At 39.1% G+C, this 21,600-nt stretch overlaps 1 protein-coding gene across 1 annotated transcript in view; it reads right to left on the bottom strand.

The window, feature by feature from the left end:
* ZDHHC13 (zinc finger DHHC-type palmitoyltransferase 13) overlaps window positions 1-15,503 on the bottom strand; it is a 60,297-nt gene extending 44,794 nt beyond the window's left edge. Inside the window, exons 1-4 of the mRNA XM_054970979.1 lie at window positions 15,374-15,503; window positions 9,550-9,692; window positions 7,931-8,053; window positions 1,424-1,501 (exon numbers count right to left, since the gene is read on the bottom strand). Of these exons, the coding sequence (XP_054826954.1) occupies window positions 1,424-1,501; window positions 7,931-8,053; window positions 9,550-9,692; window positions 15,374-15,415 (386 nt within the window). The 5' untranslated portion in view covers window positions 15,416-15,503. The remainder of the gene's footprint in view (window positions 1-1,423; window positions 1,502-7,930; window positions 8,054-9,549; window positions 9,693-15,373) is intronic.
* Window positions 15,504-21,600: the final 6,097 nt, after the last annotated feature.

Here is a 21,600-nt window from a genome sequence, read left to right as displayed (position 1 = left end):
CTCACTATTTTTGCCTTATATATTATCTGCTACTTTAAATATGTACTCCTACGTACAACCAGCACTCCATATTGTCTAATGTTAGTCCTAGAATTGATTATGTTTTGCGCCAGTATTTTTTCTACTCTGTCTTGGATCCTTGCTAATGCTATGTCTTTTAAACTTGTATCTGTTTACCTTATGGTACTGTATTGAAATGTACTTGATACTGATTGTATTAACCTCATACTGTGTAATCTGCCTTGAGTCTCAGTGAGAAAGGCGGACTATAAATGACATAAATAAATAAATATTATGTAAGGAGCCTATGAAAATGTCAGCACAGCAATGGACATGCAGACTTCTGCTTGGTGGAACTTTAATATAAACATCTGTCATGGAATTTAATGTAAATTTTTCAAGGTATATACAATGTATGTATTCTCACAAGTTTGGTTTCATAATTTAGTGTAGCTTAGCCTGACGGCTCAATGAGTCAGCTTCTCATTGCCTTTCTCATTGTCCTAGTTAGTGTCCTTGAGAAAGTTACTCAGCTAGCATAAATCTCCTCTGATAACTGTTGAAGTAACTTTTCATGAATAGCCATTTTTCGCCATCATAAATTCCAGGAAAAGAACATCGACACTGCAATTGGTAACCAGTACTTAGCCTTCTCAGTCTTGCTATTATGTTATTTATATATTGTATAGATCCAGAGGAGTTAGCTGTGTTAGTCTGTAGTAGAAAAACAGTAAGGAGGTTTTATATAGGTTTTATTCTTTTGTTGAGAAAAGCAGAAACATGCTTTTTCACATACGCACTCAGTTTAAGCTGTCAGCACCATTTGACATATGCACCATTCAGATCTGAATTCAGAGAGGGTGTTTTTTTAGCATGCACTTTGGTAAGAGACTTAGTGGATTCAATCTTAGATTCAAATTAGATTAGAAATATCATGCATTCACATTTATTTCTAATAGCTTTTACATATGCCAATGTGATTTGTGTATCTTATGTAGCTTCATATCTTACTTGCTCATATTTAGGTAGAGTACTTTAAAAGTTTTGAAGAGGGTATAAAAAAATTAATGTCTGATTTTCCCCTGAAGTCAGAAACTTGGGCCCTGTAAGTGGTGAATGCCTGGGGGAGCGTTCACTCACCATGTAGTACTGTGATCCAGAGGTTTGTATGTTGCTTTTGTATGTTGGTTTAATTCAACCACAGACATTTAGATTTTATGTGGTTGGGTTTTTGGTAAAACCCCTTCACAATCAGTCTTTAAGATTGGCATACAACCATGCAACTGCCAAGATATTTATTTTCAGCAAAATCATTTTCAAAAATTCAGAATCTGGTTTCCCTTAACAAAGCACATCAGCATTTACAATAGATCATATACGTTAACTCAGTTGTTTAATTTGGTATTGTTTTTAAATTTCATACCTAACAGCCCATTGAAGTGGAGTTGAATTTAAATCTCCTCCTAGTTGGTCTACTACTGCACCTTTAGAAATAAAATACCTGTACAACAAACAAAAAGTAACTGCATAAATAAATGACAGATCAACACCAAGAGAAAAAGTTTACACAAATGCCTGAGCAAAGCTTTTTAGGTCAGGTAAATGAATATCAATTTCAACAACCATTTGTTTAGTATTATATTTTCTGAAATATCATTGAACCTGCCCACTGAACAATTTAAGGAATAAAATATCCAGAAAGGGATAATACGGTTACATGCCAAACAACTTGGTATGTAATTTTGTACTACCTTAATATTCTTATAACTTCAAGGCTGTTTGGGTAAAAACATTAGAATAATAGAAAAGTCACCAACAATGCCTTTTTGTTATGCGCAAAACTTTGTGCTTCTGTGGTATCTTTCTCCCTTTGACCAACCACAATAAAAAAATAAAATCCGGGAGTCCTTTTGAGTTAAAGCAAAATGGACTGTTTAATTAAACGGTGGATGAGTTCCCCTTTTTACATAGAAGGAGACAGTCTCCTTGTGTGCAAGGCTCATCAAAGCTATAATAGGAATGCAAAGCAATTAATACCTCAGGTTAATTATAATAATATTTCAATATTCTAATATTTGTTATCTTATTGGCTCGTAAGGTATCTAGGGTCAGTTCTGATTTGAAGACGCAATTCTGGGTCGTCCCCCTACTTGGGGGAATTCCAATTCTTGCAGCTTCTTATCTTGTCTTCATTTAGGAAGGACACCTTCTACTCTTTTGCCCACTTCCTTTTGCCACTGTTACCTTCGACAGCGCCAGTTAAGGAAGATCAATATGGTTTTGTCAAGAATAGATTTATAGCCCATCCATTGAGAAATATATTAAATGTTTTGTTTGGTAAAGAAAAGAAAACCCTAGCTCTGCTAAAATTAGACGTTTATAAGGCGTTTGACACCTTAAATCATAATTATTTAATGCAGGTATTGGAGAAATTTGGTTTTACTGGACCGTTCCTAAATACGATAAGGGAAATTTATAGGGGCAGTAAAGCAGTTATTAGAATAAACGATAGACATACTAGAGAAATTTCAATCCAGAGAGGAGTAAAGCAAGGTTGCCCATTATCCCCGATGCTATTTGCATTAGCAATGGAACCCCTAGCAGATAGGATTCGAAATAGTGGTAGAATTCAGGGATTTCAAATAGGTAAGGAAGAACTTAAGTTAAATCTTTTTGCGGATGGTATTCTGCTGACAATAAGTAATCCGCTACAGGCAATAAGAGAACTGCTAGTTATTTTAGAAGATTTCAAGTCAAGCTCGGGGCTTGGTGTCAATATTAAGAAATCTGAAATAATGTTTCTTAACGTAGATAGGGAAACTAAAAGAGAGATATTAGTTCTAACGGGGATGAATTCAGGAGTAAGTAAAATTAAATATTTAGGAGTATATCTTGCTAGAAACATAGAGAAGCTACAAAAAATCAATTATAATAAGGTTTGGACAAAGATAACAAAGAAATTGAAGGATTGGAAGAATAAACATTTGAGTATTTTAGGGAAAATTAGAGCAGTTAAAATGTTTATATTACCAAAGATGTTATACCTACTTCAGGTACTCCCAATAGAACTTGACCAGAAAGATATAGGGAAATGGGATGAAAATATTAAAAATTGGGTGTTCGGCCGGAAAAAAGCAAGAATCTCAAAAAAATTGGTATATATGCCCCAAGATGATTTAGGATGGGGACTCCCACATTTGCAAGTTTATTATGATGCATTTCAGTTGAAAGCATTGATGGAGCTAGAATGGAGGAAAGGGGATAAGTGGGTAAGATTTGAATCTGCAATCAATAAGGGAGCAGGTAGTTATGGAATTTATACTAGAGATCTGCAAAAGGAGATAAGACAAGCAAAGGGCCCAAGAAAAATAGCCTTGATTGCTTGGAAGAGGCGGAAAATGGCTATGATGCCACAGAACTCAAAATGGACTCCACTTAAGTATATCTGGGAGAAGGAGATGAACCCGAAATTTTGGGAAGATCTTAAGGCGGAAGGTATAACTAGAGTGAAGGATATGTATAATGGTCAAGGGGATTTGTTACCACTTCAGGAATTGAATCAAAAATTGGGGGAAAGATATTGGTTAAATTTAATGGGGTTACACCATTTAATTAAACAAGATAAATATAAAGAAGCTATTAAAAGGGAAGACAGTAATATAGAACACGCATTATATGTGGATGAAATAAAGAAAGGGCTGGTAGGGAAAATCTACCTTGAATTGGTGAGGGATAAGGAGTTTATGTTTAGAACTCTAAAAAATAAATGGAATAAAGAAAAACAAATAACTTCTGAGGAGGTTAATAAATTAATGGTGAATTTGAAGGCAATTAAGCTAGAAAAGTATAGAGAACTTGAAAGAAAGATAATCATGAAGTGGTATAGAACTCCTGCCCAATTGGCATACATGCTTAAAGGGATGAAACCTAACTGCTGGCATTGCAATGCAAAAGAAGGGTGGTACTCCCACTTATGGTGGGAGTGTCCAAAGGTCATAGATTTTTGGGGAAAAATAGCATTGGTATGTAAGGTCAACCTTAATATAGATGTAGATCTATTATTCATGGGTGTATTGGGAAACACTAGAATTGAGAAACAAAACCAGGATATTTTCAAAGCAATGTTACTAGCTGCACATGCAGTGATTGCATACGGTTGGAAGGAGAAGTTAAAATGGACCTTAGAAAGATGGAATGATTACTTGTATGAATATATTCAATCGGATATGTTGGAATGTTTAAAAAAAGATAAGGCATGGGATGGAAAAATGGAGGAGATAAAAGAGAAATGGTCTGTATATTTTCAATGGGTATATAATGGAGAAGCCAATACAACTATATTTGGAAAATTGGAAAAAATGTGCTCATGGCTAAAAATTTAATTTGTAGTTATAGGATGGCCACCTTGCAGGGAGGAAGGTTACAAAAGGGGTAAAAGATGTATCATAGGAGAACTGTGACTGTATTGAAATGTAATAATATGTGATGCATTAATTAAAAAAAAAAAAACCTTGGACAGCGCCATGAAGTCTCAATCTGGCAGCCTTGGGGCCTTCAGATAACAGAAGTCCATGGGCAGAAAGGATTGTTTCCCCCATTTCTGCCCTTTCTCCCAGTTTTGCAGCCTTGAGGGAGATAATGCCACAGGTGGCCGACCCAGCTTGCTGCATAAATCAGTTTCTACAAAAGGCTCTCTGGTATTGATTCCCATTGGAATCTTATAGAACAGGGGTGGGCAATTGTTTTGGCTCGGGGGCCACTTTGTGGGAGCGGAGGTTAGCGGAGGGCAGCACCTTTTAAAATGATTGCATTCATTAGTTAACTTTGCATTTCAGAAAAGGTATAAATTGTATCATAAAAATCAATAAATATAAATTAAATAAAATAGTGGTTGTTTTATTCAATTTATTTATTGTGCTAATTTCATAGCATCTATAGCTGCAAGCACATTTAATTTTAGAATCAGTTTAATGAGACAAATGTACCCTATCACGCTTTTCTACAATTTTTTTGAAATCAGGAGTGAGATTGCTTGTTGAGATTCTCATCACAGCCTGCAAGTTAATGTCTGTCAAAGAGCATCTATATTTACTCTTGTTGATCTTCATGCAAGAAAAACTTTGCTCACAAATATATGTAGACCCAAATATAGAGAACATTTTCCCAGCAAATTTCTTCATACATGGAAATTTTTCAGCAGACAAAGATTTGTAAAAGTCAACTAATGTCACAGCATTAAACATTTCTTTCACAGTGTGATCTGACTGCATGTCAATAAGTGCAAGCTGCAGCTCCTCAGGTGCTGTATCAATATCAGCAGTGATGGGATAAGAGAGCAAATTGAATTTAGGCTCAATTTTCTTGCAGTCCTGAAATCTTCTTGTGACCTCGTCCTCCAAACTCTGCAGATGATCCCTAATCTTAGCAGAAACACTTTCAGGCACTTTCTGTTTTCCTAATAAAGGGAAATGACAAAAATTGCCTTCACCTGCTTGCCTTAGATCTAGTTTTGCTTTGAATGATTTTACATGCTTCCACATTTCATGTGCAAACAACCCCTTTCCCTGCAATGTCACATTCAGTTCATTCAATTTCTCAAATACATCAGCTGCAAACATCATCTCATATCTCCACTCCTCACATCCCATTTTTGTAATGAAATCATGAGATATCTCCTTCGTGTCCAGAAATAAGTCTTCAGCTGTTCTGTGAGTTCGCCACTAATTGAGTCAATGTGCTGCATTATAGTCCTTCTTGACAATGAAATGCTTTCAAATTTGCTTCTCACATCAGGACACAATACGCTTGCACACTCTACCATACACTGCTTAATAAACTCGCCATCCGAAAAAGGTTTGTTGCTTTTAGCAAGGTTGTAGGCTACCATGAAACTTGCTTCTGTAGCACTGTTTTGAAGTGTTGATTGCTTTGTAAATAATGTTTGTTGCTTTTTCAGCTTTTTCACACACTCCGCAGCTTTTATTTTGCGTTCTTCCGTGGAAAGTTTGCAGCCAAATTCTCTATGTTTTGTTTCGTGGTGTCGTTTCAGATTGTACTCCTTAAATACGGCTATCGTTTCATGACACAGTAAACACACTGCTTTATTCCCTGTATTACCAAAGAAATATTTGTTTGTCCATTCTTCATTAAACACACGACATTCATCACCGATTTTACATTTTTTCACAGGGTTCATGGTTTCACTAAAGTTGGAAATTTATAGATTTACTGTTGCAAAGACAAAATTGAAATTAACCAGATCAACCGGAAAAGCGCGTATCTACACTGCGCATGCGTATTGACGTAGCCGTCCTAGTGGAAAATATGAGACAAATCTTCGGTCGTGCACAGGAAGGAAATCTCAGTTCAAGGCAGATTTTTCTGACTGTCTTGGCGGGCCACAAAAAACTCTGTAGCGGGCCACATGTGGCCTGCGGGCCGCAATTTGCCCACCCCTGTTATAGAATAATATAACATATGTGTAATATTTCTATAAGTGCATCTCTACAAGCAGTATATATATATATTTTAGTCCGCATACATTCTTCTCTGTTCTTCTTGTTTCAAGTGTCATATTCTTACAGGTTGCATTACAAATACTACATTGGCTCCTAAGCATAGAAAAAGTGCAAGGCATGTAATACTGAAAAGGCACAGAAGTAGTATATAAAAAGTATATAAAATCCCTTTTCTTCAAATCTATATCCATCATTTTCAAAAATGATCTCTAAATGAAACAAACATGGCAACGTTAATTGCTAAAAATGTACCAATGTATGTACGGGAACAAACAAGTTCTATTAAATGTTTCATTACAGCAACACAACAATGATCAGGATACAAAGAACTATGAAATTTTTTTTGTGCACCCTAGAAGGCTTTAGACTGCTTTTCTGTAAACAGCAGCACTCCCTATTGTGCTGCATGCTACTTTTTGAATGATATTTCAATACACTATGCAATATGGTATGGGAATCAGCTGTTCAAAGTCCAAAGCTAACACAAGTTAGCACAAGCCCCTAGGGGGAGCCTAAGCAGCATTTTACTTCCTAGCCAATATTCATACCTAAATGGACTGGGCCCAACAAACCTGAGATAATTGATTCAATCTCAAGTACCATTAGGAAAATAGCCACTGACACTCTTCCACAATCACTACTGGAAATGTTTGCACAATACTGTTAAGTAGGTTCTATAGCAAGTCTCGTGGTTCTGCATCTTTTATCAGCACCAGTGAAAAGATCCAGGAAATATGATGTAATGAACACTTTCCTAGACATGTGCTTCCTGTCTTTTACTTAGTACTTATTTCCCAAATCAGGAAGATTTGAGTCTCACCATATAAGGTCTTATTTTAGATATCACATACCATTTGGCTTGCCCTCAGGAAAAATAGTCAGGAAAGAGATCAACATTGGGGGGCTATTTCAATTGCAAACCAAGGTATTAAACACAGCCAAACTGGATGTTAATATACAAATATTCAAGATTATCTAGAACTGGCTGTAGAAAGGATAACTCAAATGCCCTCATACATCTTCTTTTGCAATGCTGGGCTCTAATTGTATAATTAATACTGTACTTTTCTTAAGCAAGTTATTTTGAAACACTCGACTTTTAAAAGCTTTTTATTTTCAATTAAGACATTATAATATAGAACACAACAAAGAAAATTTTACCTACAATTACAGAAATATAACATTTTGATATGATTTGTAACTCAATTAGATTTGATCTTAAGTCTTAGAAAAGACACAAACGTGTGAACAACAATAAAATGGTATTGTATTGGCATGTTATAGACATATACGTACTTCAGAAGTTAAATAATACATTCTGACGAACTCTTTAAAAATACAAGCACATCAACAAGACAAAATTCATTTATTTACAGGCACAAACACACAATTACACACACATACTAACTTACTTTACAAGTTCCAGTCGATTATTGATTGCTGCCCAGTGAAGAAGAGTTACATTTTCTTTGTCCGGTTGTCTTACATCATATCCTGCTTCTACCAACTCCTGGCACCGTTCCAAAAGGCCATATCTAAAAGAACAAGAAAAATCCATTTTACTTACATGCTTTTAACTACCATGAAGCATGTTTGAATTGTGCAATGGAAGATTTGGAAGATACACCTTTATTCCAGATTGTTAATATATATGCTGTTGACTGTGAACACTTTATTTCCTAACTTTATGAGAGTGAACAATAAAAAGTGGCTATGGAATTATACCTTTCTGCCATACATCCAGATCCTATTGGAGGTTAGGAATTGAAAATGACCCCAAAGTCAAAAGTTTCTGGTCTTGCTAGCTGAAGGATTAAAGGATGCTGGAAGTTCCTGTCAAGCACATATACCTGCTCACTTACAATCCAAATACGCCAGAACTGGCAGTTACATTAAAAGAACAAAGCCCTGCTGTCTGCTGAAAAAAAATCATTCTAGCTGTTCATACAAATGTCACTGTCCATCTAAAGGCAAAGAAATTGAAACATTTCCTGGGAAATCTTTAAACACTGAAATTGCTACTGACAGGATTAATTAGGACTGTTTTAAAACAAACTTTTTTCAACTTTAGAAATGTGGTTTATTTAAATATACGGTCAACACACATCCATATGTAAGATTATTTTACTAATCAAGAGTATTTGCCTATCTTTCTAAAAGTCTATTGTAACATGTAAAATTACTCATGTATTCCACATTAAGGTCGATAGTAACATGGAAAACTATGCATTGTTTCTTGCACAATGCTACCCTCTTGAATAAAGCTGACATACCTTTGTGTAGCTTATTGACCAAATATAATCAATACTTAATCATGAATATTTCACAACAACCTCTTATACAGAATCCAAAGTTATCAACATTTGAAATGTATTATATTCTAATGTATTTGAAGTGTAATGTGCTGCTTTAATTTGGTTTTATTGTGTGCCTTATGTTTCCTTGGAACATGGTTAGCTGATTTAAATTCATGGAAAATGTGTGTTTCTAGAGAACAGAGAAAGAGATTCTACTTATTCATTTCTCCTAGGGCGCTAACAAAATGAGAATCTAATAGTTGGAAAAAGTTTTCATATGAGAAACAGGTTCCTGTCTAGCATGAGGGAGAGAAACAGATAATGAAATGAGGGGAGGAGTTGACATCTTTAAATACAGCAATTTTACTTGTCTTTATCTGATATGTATGTGTATATGCATTCTTTGAGCCCTCAAGAACTAGTTTCTGGATCTCCCTCAACATCTATATAGCAGGGGTTCTCATTGAGCTCCTGTGTTCGGTGCTGAAGTTGTAGTCTCTCCATGTGTGAGAGTGTTCTCCACAATAAGTGTTTTCTTCCTGCTGGCCGCAATGTAGAAACTTGTTAAAGTTACCAGAGTTTACTGTGTGTTGGCAACAGAGTAAGACTGGTAAGCTCTTTTCTACTTATCATGCCTCCGAGGACACTACATTCTCAAACATAGTCTTGTTGAAACTGAATATATCTTTGCATATGTAAAACATTTACTTCATAAAAATATCCAGAAAACTTACTGGGTTGCTTTGACAATATCAAAGTTGCTGTGGTCCTCCATGAAAGGAAGATGATCTCGCTCTTTGGGTCCATCTTTATATTCCTCAATGTCAGGCCAGCTGTGGCCATGATGACCAAGGAGATCATGGCTGTGATTTTTACACTGTTGATCAACAACAAACATTTCACAACACATTCTTTTCCTCAGAAGGTTATATATTTACAAGTTGAAAGATCATGATGATATCATTTAGTTGCAATTTGGCACATGAAACACCTACCACATAAGAAAAAAGTCCCCTCAGATCACAAAGTCAGTATAGAGTGAATCTATTGTAGAAGTCATTTGTGTGACTGACTGCCTTAACGATATTTAAAACAGTCCTGAGAGTAAGTTTGAACAGTGGTTGTGCCCATTCACATGGCCATGCCTACCCATGTTGAAAGGGAGGAAGAGGGGATTTATGCAAAGAAGGTGAGGTGAGAGAGGACATAATGTTTCCAAAATGCTACTTTGTGATTAAGCTAGCACAAGCCCTGTGACTAGCCATACTGACAAAGGCTGTATCTCAGTCAACAGCATTACAATTAAGGTAGTCCTATCAAGGAATATTGAGCAGAGTACAATTTAAATATACAACATTCACATTGCCTATACATCTTCCCCCACTAGGGAGGTCTGGAAACATTAGAACTTCATCCTGTATAGTGGTTACTACCTCAGGGGTAAAGTGAGAGCTAATTTGGTAACACTAATGTCAATAAACTCTTTAATAGTAGGAGTATGGAAAAATTCATGTCCCAGTACTTCCCTCTCTTATCTCTAAGTGTTATTGCAGCAACATGGGAGCTGCTTGCAGATGGCTGGGTTACTCTGGTAACATTTGTCAGTAGCAATTGTGTGGGTCAGATAAAAAGTATGGTTTTCCCATTCTAGCACCATTCCTGGAGCTAGACAAAAGCACAGGAACCAGAACATTCTGTCTGTCATATTGTTCCCTACAGATATGAAACAGAGCAGTGCAAGAGCCAGCCATGCAGAAACTTAACCCACAATGCTCCACTAAGATCAGGACCCAGTAAATGCAAAATAGGAATTAATGTTTCTTAAGGATTTAAGAGCCAAATTATGTTATGATTGGTAACATGTTATGTCTGGATTCCCCAACCTGATTTTGACTCATACAATCACACATCAGCTGTGATGAAACTCATTTCCCAAGAGTGTAGCCCTCCCCAAAGAAACATGCACCTGCTACCATCACAACTGGACTTGCCTGACTTTGTTAGGTAACAAATAAAATTAGCAACTTGCTGTCATAGGAGCATGTCCACCCAACCATCTGCACTATGATGTTTAAGACAGGGTTTTAGCTCAAAGTCAAGAAAGACTTTGTCCAATTAATCAATTAGACCAGCCTTGCAACCATGGTGAAAAGTCTCCTCACACGCTTCCTTGGATCCAAATAGGGTTGTCAACCTCCAGGTGTGACCTGGAGATCTCCTGAAATTACAACTGATCTCCAGACTACAGAGGTAAGTTCTCCTGGAAGAAATGGCTTCTTCTGAAGGTGATCTCTATGGCGTCATACCCTGCTGAGGTCCCTGGCTTCCTCAAGCTCTACCACCAAATATCCAGGAATTTCTCAACCCAGAGCTGGCAACCATAGATACAACAGGCTCCTGAATCTCAACCAAAGGCAAGAGGCTACAGTTCCACCCATCTGTATCTGTACTTCTACTTGTAAGGAAAGCTCAACAACAGGGACTGATTCCCAGTCACTGTCATTGCAATCTGACCGTTTGCAGGGACAACTGAGCACAGGAACTAATTTCCTGACACCACTGCTTGCCTTGGAAGGAGACTTACAGGTTGGAGGAGTGCAGGATGCTTAACCCTTCTCCATACCACTGGTAGCTTTTCCAAGAAGGAGACAGATACCCAATTCCTTGCCATCACCCAAATCCCCCAATTAAATAATCTTATAGAAGACTCTTAGGATTTTCTTTAGTTGTCAGTTAATTTCCAATCTAATTTTAAAAGAAGGTGCTACCTATTGTTAGAAGACCAATTTTCATAACTCCTTTTTCATTCATTTTTTAAATATTTCATAGCATAGTAACAGAGACAATGTTTTCAAAAGTAAATTTCCAGGCCCATCAGTAATGTGAAAAATGTAACTTTAAAAGGCATATACATTGATTCCACTTCCAGTGCAATATATCCCCTTACATGTCCAGTGGAAGAGAAATCCACATTCATTATGCATGGCAAAGTATCTGTTGGTTTTAGATATGACTGGAGGATCACAAGGTGATCATTTATTATTCATTCATATGCAGTGTGGATCCATCTTATCCAGCATCTCATTTCCAATGGTTTCCAGCCAGATGCCTTTGGAAATTCAACAAGTACAGGATAAAATCAATTCTTGGTAGTGTCTGTCTCCTATTTTTAGATCTATAATATGTCTAACCTCTTTTTAAAAAAAGCCATCTAAGCTAGTAACCATCATTATATCTTGTGGTAGAAAACCATTATGTATCACGCAAAATAATGTTTCTATTTTGAACCTGCTGCCAAACAGTTTCATTGAGTATGTGCAAGGTCTTAGTATTATAAAAGAGGGAGAAAAAAATGTCTTCAGATCATACATAACTGTATAAAATTCTTTTACCGAACACACACACATTTCCTCATACAGGAAGTGCTCTAACCCCTTGCTCATTTTGGTTGTGTGTGTTGTTCACTTTTCCTACCATTATTGACTTTTCCTAAGTATGATAGCCTCAGTTTTGTCATTTTAACTTCTGGGGAGAATTTGGGCTTTATTTGATCTAGAACCCACTTATTTGTCTTTTTGGCCATCCACGGTATCTGCAAAACTCTCCTTCAGCACCACATTTCAAATGAATCAATTTTCTTCCTGTCAGCTTTCTTTGTTGTTCAACTTTCGCATCCATACATAGTAATTTTAAATACCATAGTTTGGATGATCTTGATCCGCAGAGAGACATCTTTATCTTTAAGGATCTTTTCTAGTTCACTCACGGTTGCTCTTCCAAGTCTCAATCTGCTTCTGATTTCTGGTTGCAGTCTCCCTTTTGATTGATGATTGAGCCAAGGAATAGAAAATTTTGAGTCCTTTCAATTTCCTCATTGTCAACTTTAAAACTGTGTAATTCCTTAGTAAGTCATTATTTTTGACTTGTTAATGTTCAGCTGTAATTCTTCTTTGGTGCTTTCTCCTTTAACCTTCATCAGTAGTCATTTCAAGTCTTCACTATTTTCTGCCAGTAACGTGGGCTCATCTACATATCTCAAATGTTTAATGTTTCTTCCACCAATTTTCATTCCATCTTCTTCTAGATCTCATCTAGCTTTCCTTATTATATGCTCTGCATAGAGGTTGAACAGGTAGGGAGATAATATGCATCCTTGTCTGATACCTTTGCCGATTGGAAACCATTCTGTTTCCCCATATTCTATTCTACAAGTAGCCTCTTGTCCAGAATACTGGTTGCGCATCAAAGCAAACAGATGTTGTGGCACCCTCATTTCTTTTAACACCATTCATAGCTTTTCATGATCCAAAGTCAAAAGCTTTGCTGTAATCTATAAAACATAGGCTGATTTTCTTCTGAAATTCACTGTTATGTTCTGTTAGCCATCGTAAATTTGCAATGTGATTTCTAGTGCCTATTCTGAATCCGACTTGAACATGCGACATTTCTTGTTACATATATGGTAAAAGTTTTTGTTGTAGAATGTTGAGCATCATTTTGCTTGCATGGGAAATTAATGCAATAGTCTGATAGTTGCTGCACTCTTTGGCATCCCTCTTTTTTGGAATTGGAATGTAGACTGAGCATTTCCAGTCTGTGGGCCATTGTTTTGTTTTCATTTGTTGACAGATTCTTGTTAAGATTTTGAGGGACTCAATTTCTGTAGCTTGAAATAGCTCTATTGGTATTCCATTTACTCCAGGTGCTTTGTTTCTCCCAGTTGCTTTGAATGCAGTTTTTACTTCAGTTTCTAAGATTTCTCGTTCTTCATCAAAAGATTCTTCTTCAAAGGTATCTGTCATCCTTCCATCTCTTCTGTATAGTTCTTCAGTGTATTGTTTCCATCTTTCTTTAATTTTGTCCTGATCAGATACTGTATTTCTGTGTTGATCTTTCAGCATCCTGAACCACAGCTTGAATTTCCATTTGATTTCTTGGATCTTGTGGAACAGATCTCTTGTTCTTCCTCCCCCCCCTTCTATTTTTGTTTACTCTTTTGGTTACTCATTTCAGTTACTCTTCATAAAATTTTGTTCTGGGAGAAAGGAGCCAGCAGACTCTTCAAGATTTCTGAAGTCTTTGCTTGTTTGAGAGCACAACAGTTAAATTTGTGGAGTGAGGAATATTAATGGAATCATCATTACTAGAAGTTCACTGATGAACAAAAGGTGAACATCTAAAAAGAAATGTTTTCTCTGACTTTATCTTTAATAGAGAAAGAAAAGACTGCCCAAACTAGAAACCTTGCCCACTCACTGCAGATGCAGGAGGAGATAAGCAGTGAGTGAAAGAAAGATTTCAAATATATGTTTGAGGTGCTGTTTCTTCACATGTTCCCAGATCTCCTCCACTTTAAGTCTCAGGGTTCAATTCAGATTGAGGGTAACCCTGGGTAGCTAACAAACTGTTTCTGCCAGGGAAGAGCTAATAATCAATCACTGGCCAATTAGTGCTAGCTGGGATCCTTCTAAAGACTAGGTAAGCTTTCACCAGATCCAGCAAGGTACTTCCCATCTGCTTTGACAAGTCAGATGTTGCATAGATATTAATTATGCCAGCCACACCTCTATCTACTTATCTCTGAGTCTCACTAGACACCTGGATGCAAGTTCATCAAGAGTAGAGACGCAATGTTAGCCGGGAAACGTAGGTTTGAAAGACAAAGCCAGCAGAGATCGCTCAGGAGGGGGTGGATTCTCTCACTGCCCTCCACTGCCTCTGGCGTGTAGGACTGTCTCTCCTTCTAGAGCTTTTACCCTGCTGCTCTTGCTGCTTAAAACTCTGAATTAACCGAGCTTCGGCAGGGCAAAGGCTCCGAATGGGGAGACGCCAGAGGCAGCGTGCACAGGGTTTTATAATTTGCCTTTCTAACAACATCTGGGGTGTCTCACATTTCTATTGAATCGGTTACTCTTTGGATTGGACATTTTGAAGTGGCCTCTGTAAGAGCCCCCGTTCCTCAGTGGTGTATATGAATCAGCCTGATGGATTTGCATTCCAAAGCATCTGCTAAAGTGAGCCCAGTCTCTTGTAAGCTTACAATGGAACATAGTTTGTTCAGAAGCGACTGCCATTCAATGTTATTGTCTATACGCCAAGCCTTACTATTACAAAAGAGTGGCACCGCTAAAGTCCCACCGGACTCGAGTTTTTTTCTGAAGCAAACCAGTTCCTTCAGGAATCAGGAGCACTGATGTGACTAATGTCAGACGTTGATCCTGAACTGTCAAGAACTTGCTTTGTAAACACAATCGCAGTCCATGAAGATTTAATTTAAAAATCAAATAAAAGCTAAAACAGATGAGGAGACTGCAGGACTATTCGCCCCAGCCCTGTTTACTTCTGGAGACTCGAGCAGAAGGCGCCTGCCGCCCTAGCGACAGCCGCGGGGCTGCTGGGGCGGAAGAAGCGAGCAGGACGCCATCGCGCAGGCAGCTTCCTTTTCCTCCCCTCCCCTTGCCACGCCTCTAGGCCTCTCGCCCGCCTCTCCCTTAGCAACGCGCCCCGGCGTCTAGCCTTCCCTTCAGCCCTGCCTTCCCTTCGCGACCCTTTTCTTACCGCGAGGCGGCCGCCGGCGCCGCCGCTTCCTCCTCCCTCCATCTCGGTCAGCCAAGAAGCCCCGCTCGCCCGATACACGCCAGTTTCCTGGTGCTGCTTCCTGGTTACCGGGACAGATGCAAACACCTCCCTCCCGAGGCCGGTCACGACACTAGGAGGAGGAGCAGGAGCTAGAGACGAGAGGGAAGAGACGCCAGCTGAGCTGACCCGGCCCCTGGCGGCATGGAGGCAGCTTGCAAGTCGCTAGAAGCGCGGTCGTCAAGGCCAGGAGCCCGTGAGCGCACCCCCCCCCCTCCCGAATGTGTCGGAGTCCGCTTGTCATCACACAGGCCCCAGCTAAATGTTACTAAAGCTGTAATCGTACGCACCCAGGAGTAAGCCTATTACATAGGGCGGCGCCATTTTATCACTTATTATTTTATTTATGTCATTTTTTTAGTCTGTCTTTCTCCCTGAGCTTCAAGGCAGATTACACAGTATGAGTCAGTAGAGTCAATTTCAAAGCTATTTCAATGTAATAGGACAAATTTGTAAAGATTTAAAGTCCAGCAGAAAGCCAATACAGAGTTGAAGAAATGCTGAAAGAGCGCAAGCAATTCTAAGCCTGACATATTAAACAACATACATACTACCCAGTAGGATCACATGTTCAGCAGCAGACAGTATATAATCATAAAGTGTATAGTCCCTGTCTCTTTACTGAGGCCAGTTCCTTATTCTGAAGTAGACTGTGCTGTAGTGTGCAGGTGTGTCTTTTTTTTAAAGTGCTTCTGTACAATTGGCTATACAATAGGCAGGATTTTTTTTCTACAACAAAAACTTTTACCATATATGTAACAAGAAATGTCGCATGTTCAAGTGGATTCCACTCACAGCTCTATGGCTAATCCCCATGGCTTTAAAAACAAACATGAGATGATATGTAAACTCCTGTAAAAGTGTTATTTGCTTTTTCCCATCCTTAGCTCTTCTCAGAGCCATAGCTCCCAAAATTCCTTAGGAAAATGAAATAACTACTGGTCTAATTTAAAGATGCAGATCTGTGCCCATTTACTTATGAGTATGACCACTGAACACAATGGAGTTTAACTAACATCCAATTATACCCACTGCATATAATTACAGGATTATCCTGCAACTCTTACCTGTGTTTATGTACTGAATTTCAGTTTGAAGTACAGGGTGAAAGAAATTGATTGTTTCTATGTGACTTACCTTTATTTCAAATTGTTTTAGCTGTTATCAGCAGAACTAATATATATATAAATGTAATAATATTCAGAGTAACAGTCTCTGAATAGAAATGCTATGTAAACTAAGGCATCCTGATTAGGCCAGATACTCGTTAAGATGCATTTTCTTTTGAGAACCATTTTGTTTAGATTACCAAGCAATGGGATGCTTAAATGTAGCATATAAAGGCAGGATTGAACATCTAGTGGGTAGAAAATTATATGGAAACACAATTTCATTTTAAGTAGTGAAAACTCCCAATAATGGTATCACAATTCAAAGAGCACACACATCATGTGAAGGAAAAGGCACTAAATATATTACGGAGACTGTATCTGATGCCAGATAGATCAGCAAATACTGAAACAGCAGCTTTCAAAGATGTAATAATAAAATAAGAGTCCTCTTTTACTGGCAGTGTTCAATAGAAAAATTGGCTTGGTATATTCAAAAATTTGGAAGAAGCAACCCAAGATACCATACAGTCCTAAAATTGTACTTTGGGGACCCTTTCCCAGACAACTGGAATCAGGACCCAAATACTTGATTAAGAATTTACTTATAGCAGCAAGCATGCTGTTAGAGAATAATTGGAAATGGGATAAATTACTCAGTGCAGTAATTTGGATCCACCAAGAGTGGTTTATCTTACTTACGAATAAAATAACCATGTACATATATATGTGGGAAGGGAAATAAGCTGTGCAAGAAAGCTGTATTAAAACTTGACAACCCTTTGTCACACACTGGAATAGGATTAAAGCAAAGGAGAATGTTAGAGATTAAATACTACAGTGTATATGAATGGATAGATAGTGATGATACACTCAGAATACATTATGTAAAAAGACATTTTGTTGTCAGACTTCATTATCTGTTCTTGTATGTATGTTTCTGTTTTGAAAGGAAGGGGGGAAAGACCATCCTGTTGATGTAATATACATATACCTCGGATTTGACCCAACGATTCGTCCACTGGAGCAGGTTCAGCAAAAGAGGTCGATTCAAAACCGTTCTCCAAAGTCTGGAGTTGGTCGCCAGCAATGTCAGATCCACACCTCTTGCATCACCCTCTGACAGAGAATGGCTAGGGGAGTGGAGGTGAGGTGACAGAGTCCTGGGTGGGATTAGGATGACATCCTCCTTAGATGTGTGCTCCTTGGATTGACTCCGATGCGCTCGACTAAATCTAAATCCTGCTGGATTTAGATGAACGCTTCACCTTCTAGTAGGGGGATCCGAGGAAGGTCTCGGTTCTGGGGAAGAGCGTAGGAGAGCTAATCCTATGCATATTTTCTCAAGAGTAAATTGTGAGGAACTTAATGGACCTTGCTTCTTTGTAAACATAGGGCCAATTATAGCTCTCTGCCTGTGTTAGTAAGGGTTAGAGACACGAATCCAAACTCAACCCTATATATTCATTACAAGAGGATGTTTTACTGAACTATCCTGTTATTTTGCTCTCCATTGTCCAGTTCCATCTTTGATTTGATTCCTCAATTTAGTACAAAATATGTTTTTTCTGTTCAGGTAAGCCAGGTACTGTTTTCTGTGTGCAATATGTAAGTCTGGAACACACAGAATAATTTTTCATATAGTGACAATATTGCCATGGCCTGGATAGCCCATGCAAGCCTGATCTTGTCCAAGCTTGGAAACTAAGTAGAGTCAGCCTTGGTTAGTGATTAGAGGGGAGGCCTCCAAGAAAGACCAGTTTTGCTATGCAGAGGTAGGCAATGGCAAACTGCCTCTATTAGTCTCTTGCCTTGAAAACCCCAGCAGTGGTTGCCATAAGTCAGTTATGACTTGACAGCACTCTCCACCACCAGTGATATTATGCCTGTTCTCAACTTTTGGGGAAAGATGATGGGGTTCAAGCTATTGGATTACCTTTGTAAACAGCTCTAAAACCAGATTGTGCTTGCCCATCATAAAGAATGGAAAAAAATGCACCTGTCTTACAGCCACTAAAAACAACCTAGTCTGTAGGAAAAAGGCAACACTATAGTGAGGGAGGAAAACAAAGGCAGCCTCTAGCTTGTTTGAAGAGTAGACTAATATGCTGCTTTGTAAACATAAGATTTGGCTTATGCAATAAGAGGAAACCTTAAGGGCAAATTTGGGCTGCAGTTTGGTAGGGGACACATGATGGAAAGCAGAAGTTGGCTATGGCTTTCTGGTGCATGCCCATTCTATTATGACACAAGCTAGAGGAAATCTGGAATACCCAGAAGCCACATAAAAGGTAAAATAATTCTTCAGATACGTTTATACGGCAAGCAGAACCAAAGCTTTTATTGCACTATAACACTTCAGGATGGAATTGGGGTGGTGATTGTGGACAGTTTTAACTTTGAAATCTCCTTCAGAAAGGATGAGCCATCTCACACTGTGAGCCTGTTCACCACCTCAGGACTTCCTCCTATGGAATCCTCCTTCTGGTCTATCAGCTACAATATGAACTTGTTCTCTCAGTAGCTGGTCCAGTGTGATAGAACACCCTCCTTGAAGTACATATGCTAGCTATTTTTCACATAAGGCTGTTTTTTAGGTATTCTTTCTGCATTAGGCTTGAAAAAGCCCAGTTTTCCAAATGCAGGAGAAAGAAACATCCAAATATGTAACTCATTACTTTGCAAAGCTTTACTACTTCCACTGATTATACAGTTGGCCTTCAGGTGCATGAGGAAAAGCAGCAGCCTAGGGGCTGATAGAGTTTTCAATCCTATATCCTTTGTAGTTCCTGCTATTTTATCCTGTCTTGTGTAGCAGAATTGTATCTTTCTGCTAAATTCAGGGCTCATTTTGAGGGGGAATGCACCAGAACACCATTCTGATGTTCCCCCCAAGTCAGGTGGCCCCGCCCACCTGACTTTAAAACATTTTGGGCCATTTAGGCCTCGATTGGAGCGAAAACAGCCACAATCAGGGCCAAAATAACCCAGATCGGGTCAGTGCCGGGTGGGGGAAACGTCCCCTGCCCAGCACTGACCCAATCCCAGGCGTTTCGGCCCTGACCCAGGCCACAATCCCAGGCCCATTTTCGGCCATTTTGGACCAGTTTCGACCTGGATAAGCGCCGAAACGGCCTGGATCGGGGCTGAAGCAGCCCGGATCAGGTCAGTGCTGGGCCCGGCACTGACCCAATCCGGGCTGTTTTGGCCCCGATTGTGGCCGTTTTGACCCTAATCGAGGCCTAAACGGCCCAAAATGTTTTAAAGTCAGATGGGCGGGGCCACCTGACTTGGGAGAACTACCAGAATGGTGTTCCTGTGCGTTCCCCCTCAAAATGAGCCCTGAATTTAGCAGAGAGATAGAATTCTGCTATACAAGACAGGAAAAAATAACATTTTTGGCCATTTGGGGCCCTTTTCAGCTGGGATCAGGACCAAAACCACCAGGATCGGGTCGATGCCTGGTGGGGGACCCCTCCCCTGCCTGGCATTGACCCAATCTGGGCCATTTTGGGCCTGATCCAGGCTAAAATGTGCCCAAAATGGCCATTTTGGGCCTGTTTTGGCCTGGATTGGGGGCAAAACGGCCCTGATCGGGCCACTGCCATGTGGGGTAACACTCCCCCATCTGGCAGCAGCCGAATCCTGGCCATTTTTTCCTGACCAAGGGGTGTGGCATATGCTAATAAGTTATGCTAATGAGTTCCTGCAGTTTTTTTTCTACAAAATGACCTCTGGCTAAATTTATTTGCTGGATTTTATTTTGATGTATTTGCTGGATTTTATTTTGATACATCCACAAATGCCACTAAGTTGTGGTATCTTAATTTTAAATTGGATGTAGAAACTTACCACAAGAATTTTGCAACTGTTCTGCCCACAACAGTTCATTGTGAAAGAGGGCATACTTGCCAATTGTTATCTGACCCATGCTTCAGCCAACAGCTGTAAACAAGGTTATAAATTATTTCTTTGGCTGATGCATGACCAAATTCTGCTTTCACTTCATCACACTGATACCACTTTCAACCATATACCCTACAGTTTATAGGAACAAATACACTTAATTAAATAGAAGCTCATTCTTACCATACTTTTCAAGATGTGACCAAAATAAACAAGCATAAGTGAGGGGGCAGGGGAGAGATTTAAAGAAGGGGGAAAGGAGACTTTCCAGAGGACAGGAGTGAACAGAGGAGGAGTTCACCTATCCTCAGTCTTCTGAGCTAGATAGAATATGTTGTCTGCTTTGATGGTCCAAAAACTGAGAGAGGAGGGCCTCAGACATGGCTTCTAAAGGTCCCAAGGAAAGGGTTGGCTTATTCCAGAAGAGAAGAGTGGAGTGGGCAGCCTCTGAGCCAGCAGCACTTATGCTGTTTGCCTTTGGCTAGCTGAACAGTGATAATTATAGGAGCCTGAACCAAAGAAGTGCTTGTAATGTCCAGAAATTCAGGGTGACTTCTGATAAATAAATCGCTATGAAGGCCCCAGAAACCTAATTAAAGGATTCCATGTTTGGGTCATTAGCAGAGTCTATCGTTTGGCATAGGAAGCGTGATTATAGGTGGTTGTGAGCTCGTTCTGCTGGCTGGTGTCTGTGCAGGAGAGAAAATAAGAACACTTGCTTTATATTTAGAAAAGAGTTCTTTGTTGTAGGAACTCCATACTCTGATAGGAAAGGAGGAGAGACAGATGCTAACTACCTATCTCGTCTAAGGATGGGCATGGATGGCAGGACAAGGCCTGCATCCATGCTGCCAAGATGAAGGGAGGAGAGAGAGGTTGCCTGGAACAATGCCAGGAAGAGAAAAAAAATGAGAGGGAAGAAGTCAAGAGGAGGAAATCCTGAGAACAGCAATCTACATATCAAAGGACAGTCAGAGCAGTAAGCAGAATGCCCTGATCTCTCTATCTTTCTAACTCTTTGGTTTGTCCCCCTCTGAAACCTGAGGAAAGGGACAGCGTTGAATCCTCCTCTTCCAACAAGATCTGGGTGCAAATTTTGTAGGTTTCCCGAGTTTGAATGAGCTAGGAAAGAGA

This window comes from Eublepharis macularius, chromosome 2, assembly GCF_028583425.1.
Source record: "Eublepharis macularius isolate TG4126 chromosome 2, MPM_Emac_v1.0, whole genome shotgun sequence".
Classification (NCBI taxonomy): Eukaryota; Metazoa; Chordata; class Lepidosauria; order Squamata; family Eublepharidae; genus Eublepharis; species Eublepharis macularius.
The sequence above is the reverse complement of the archived record's forward strand: the minus strand, read 5'-3'. Positions and strand labels throughout refer to the sequence as shown.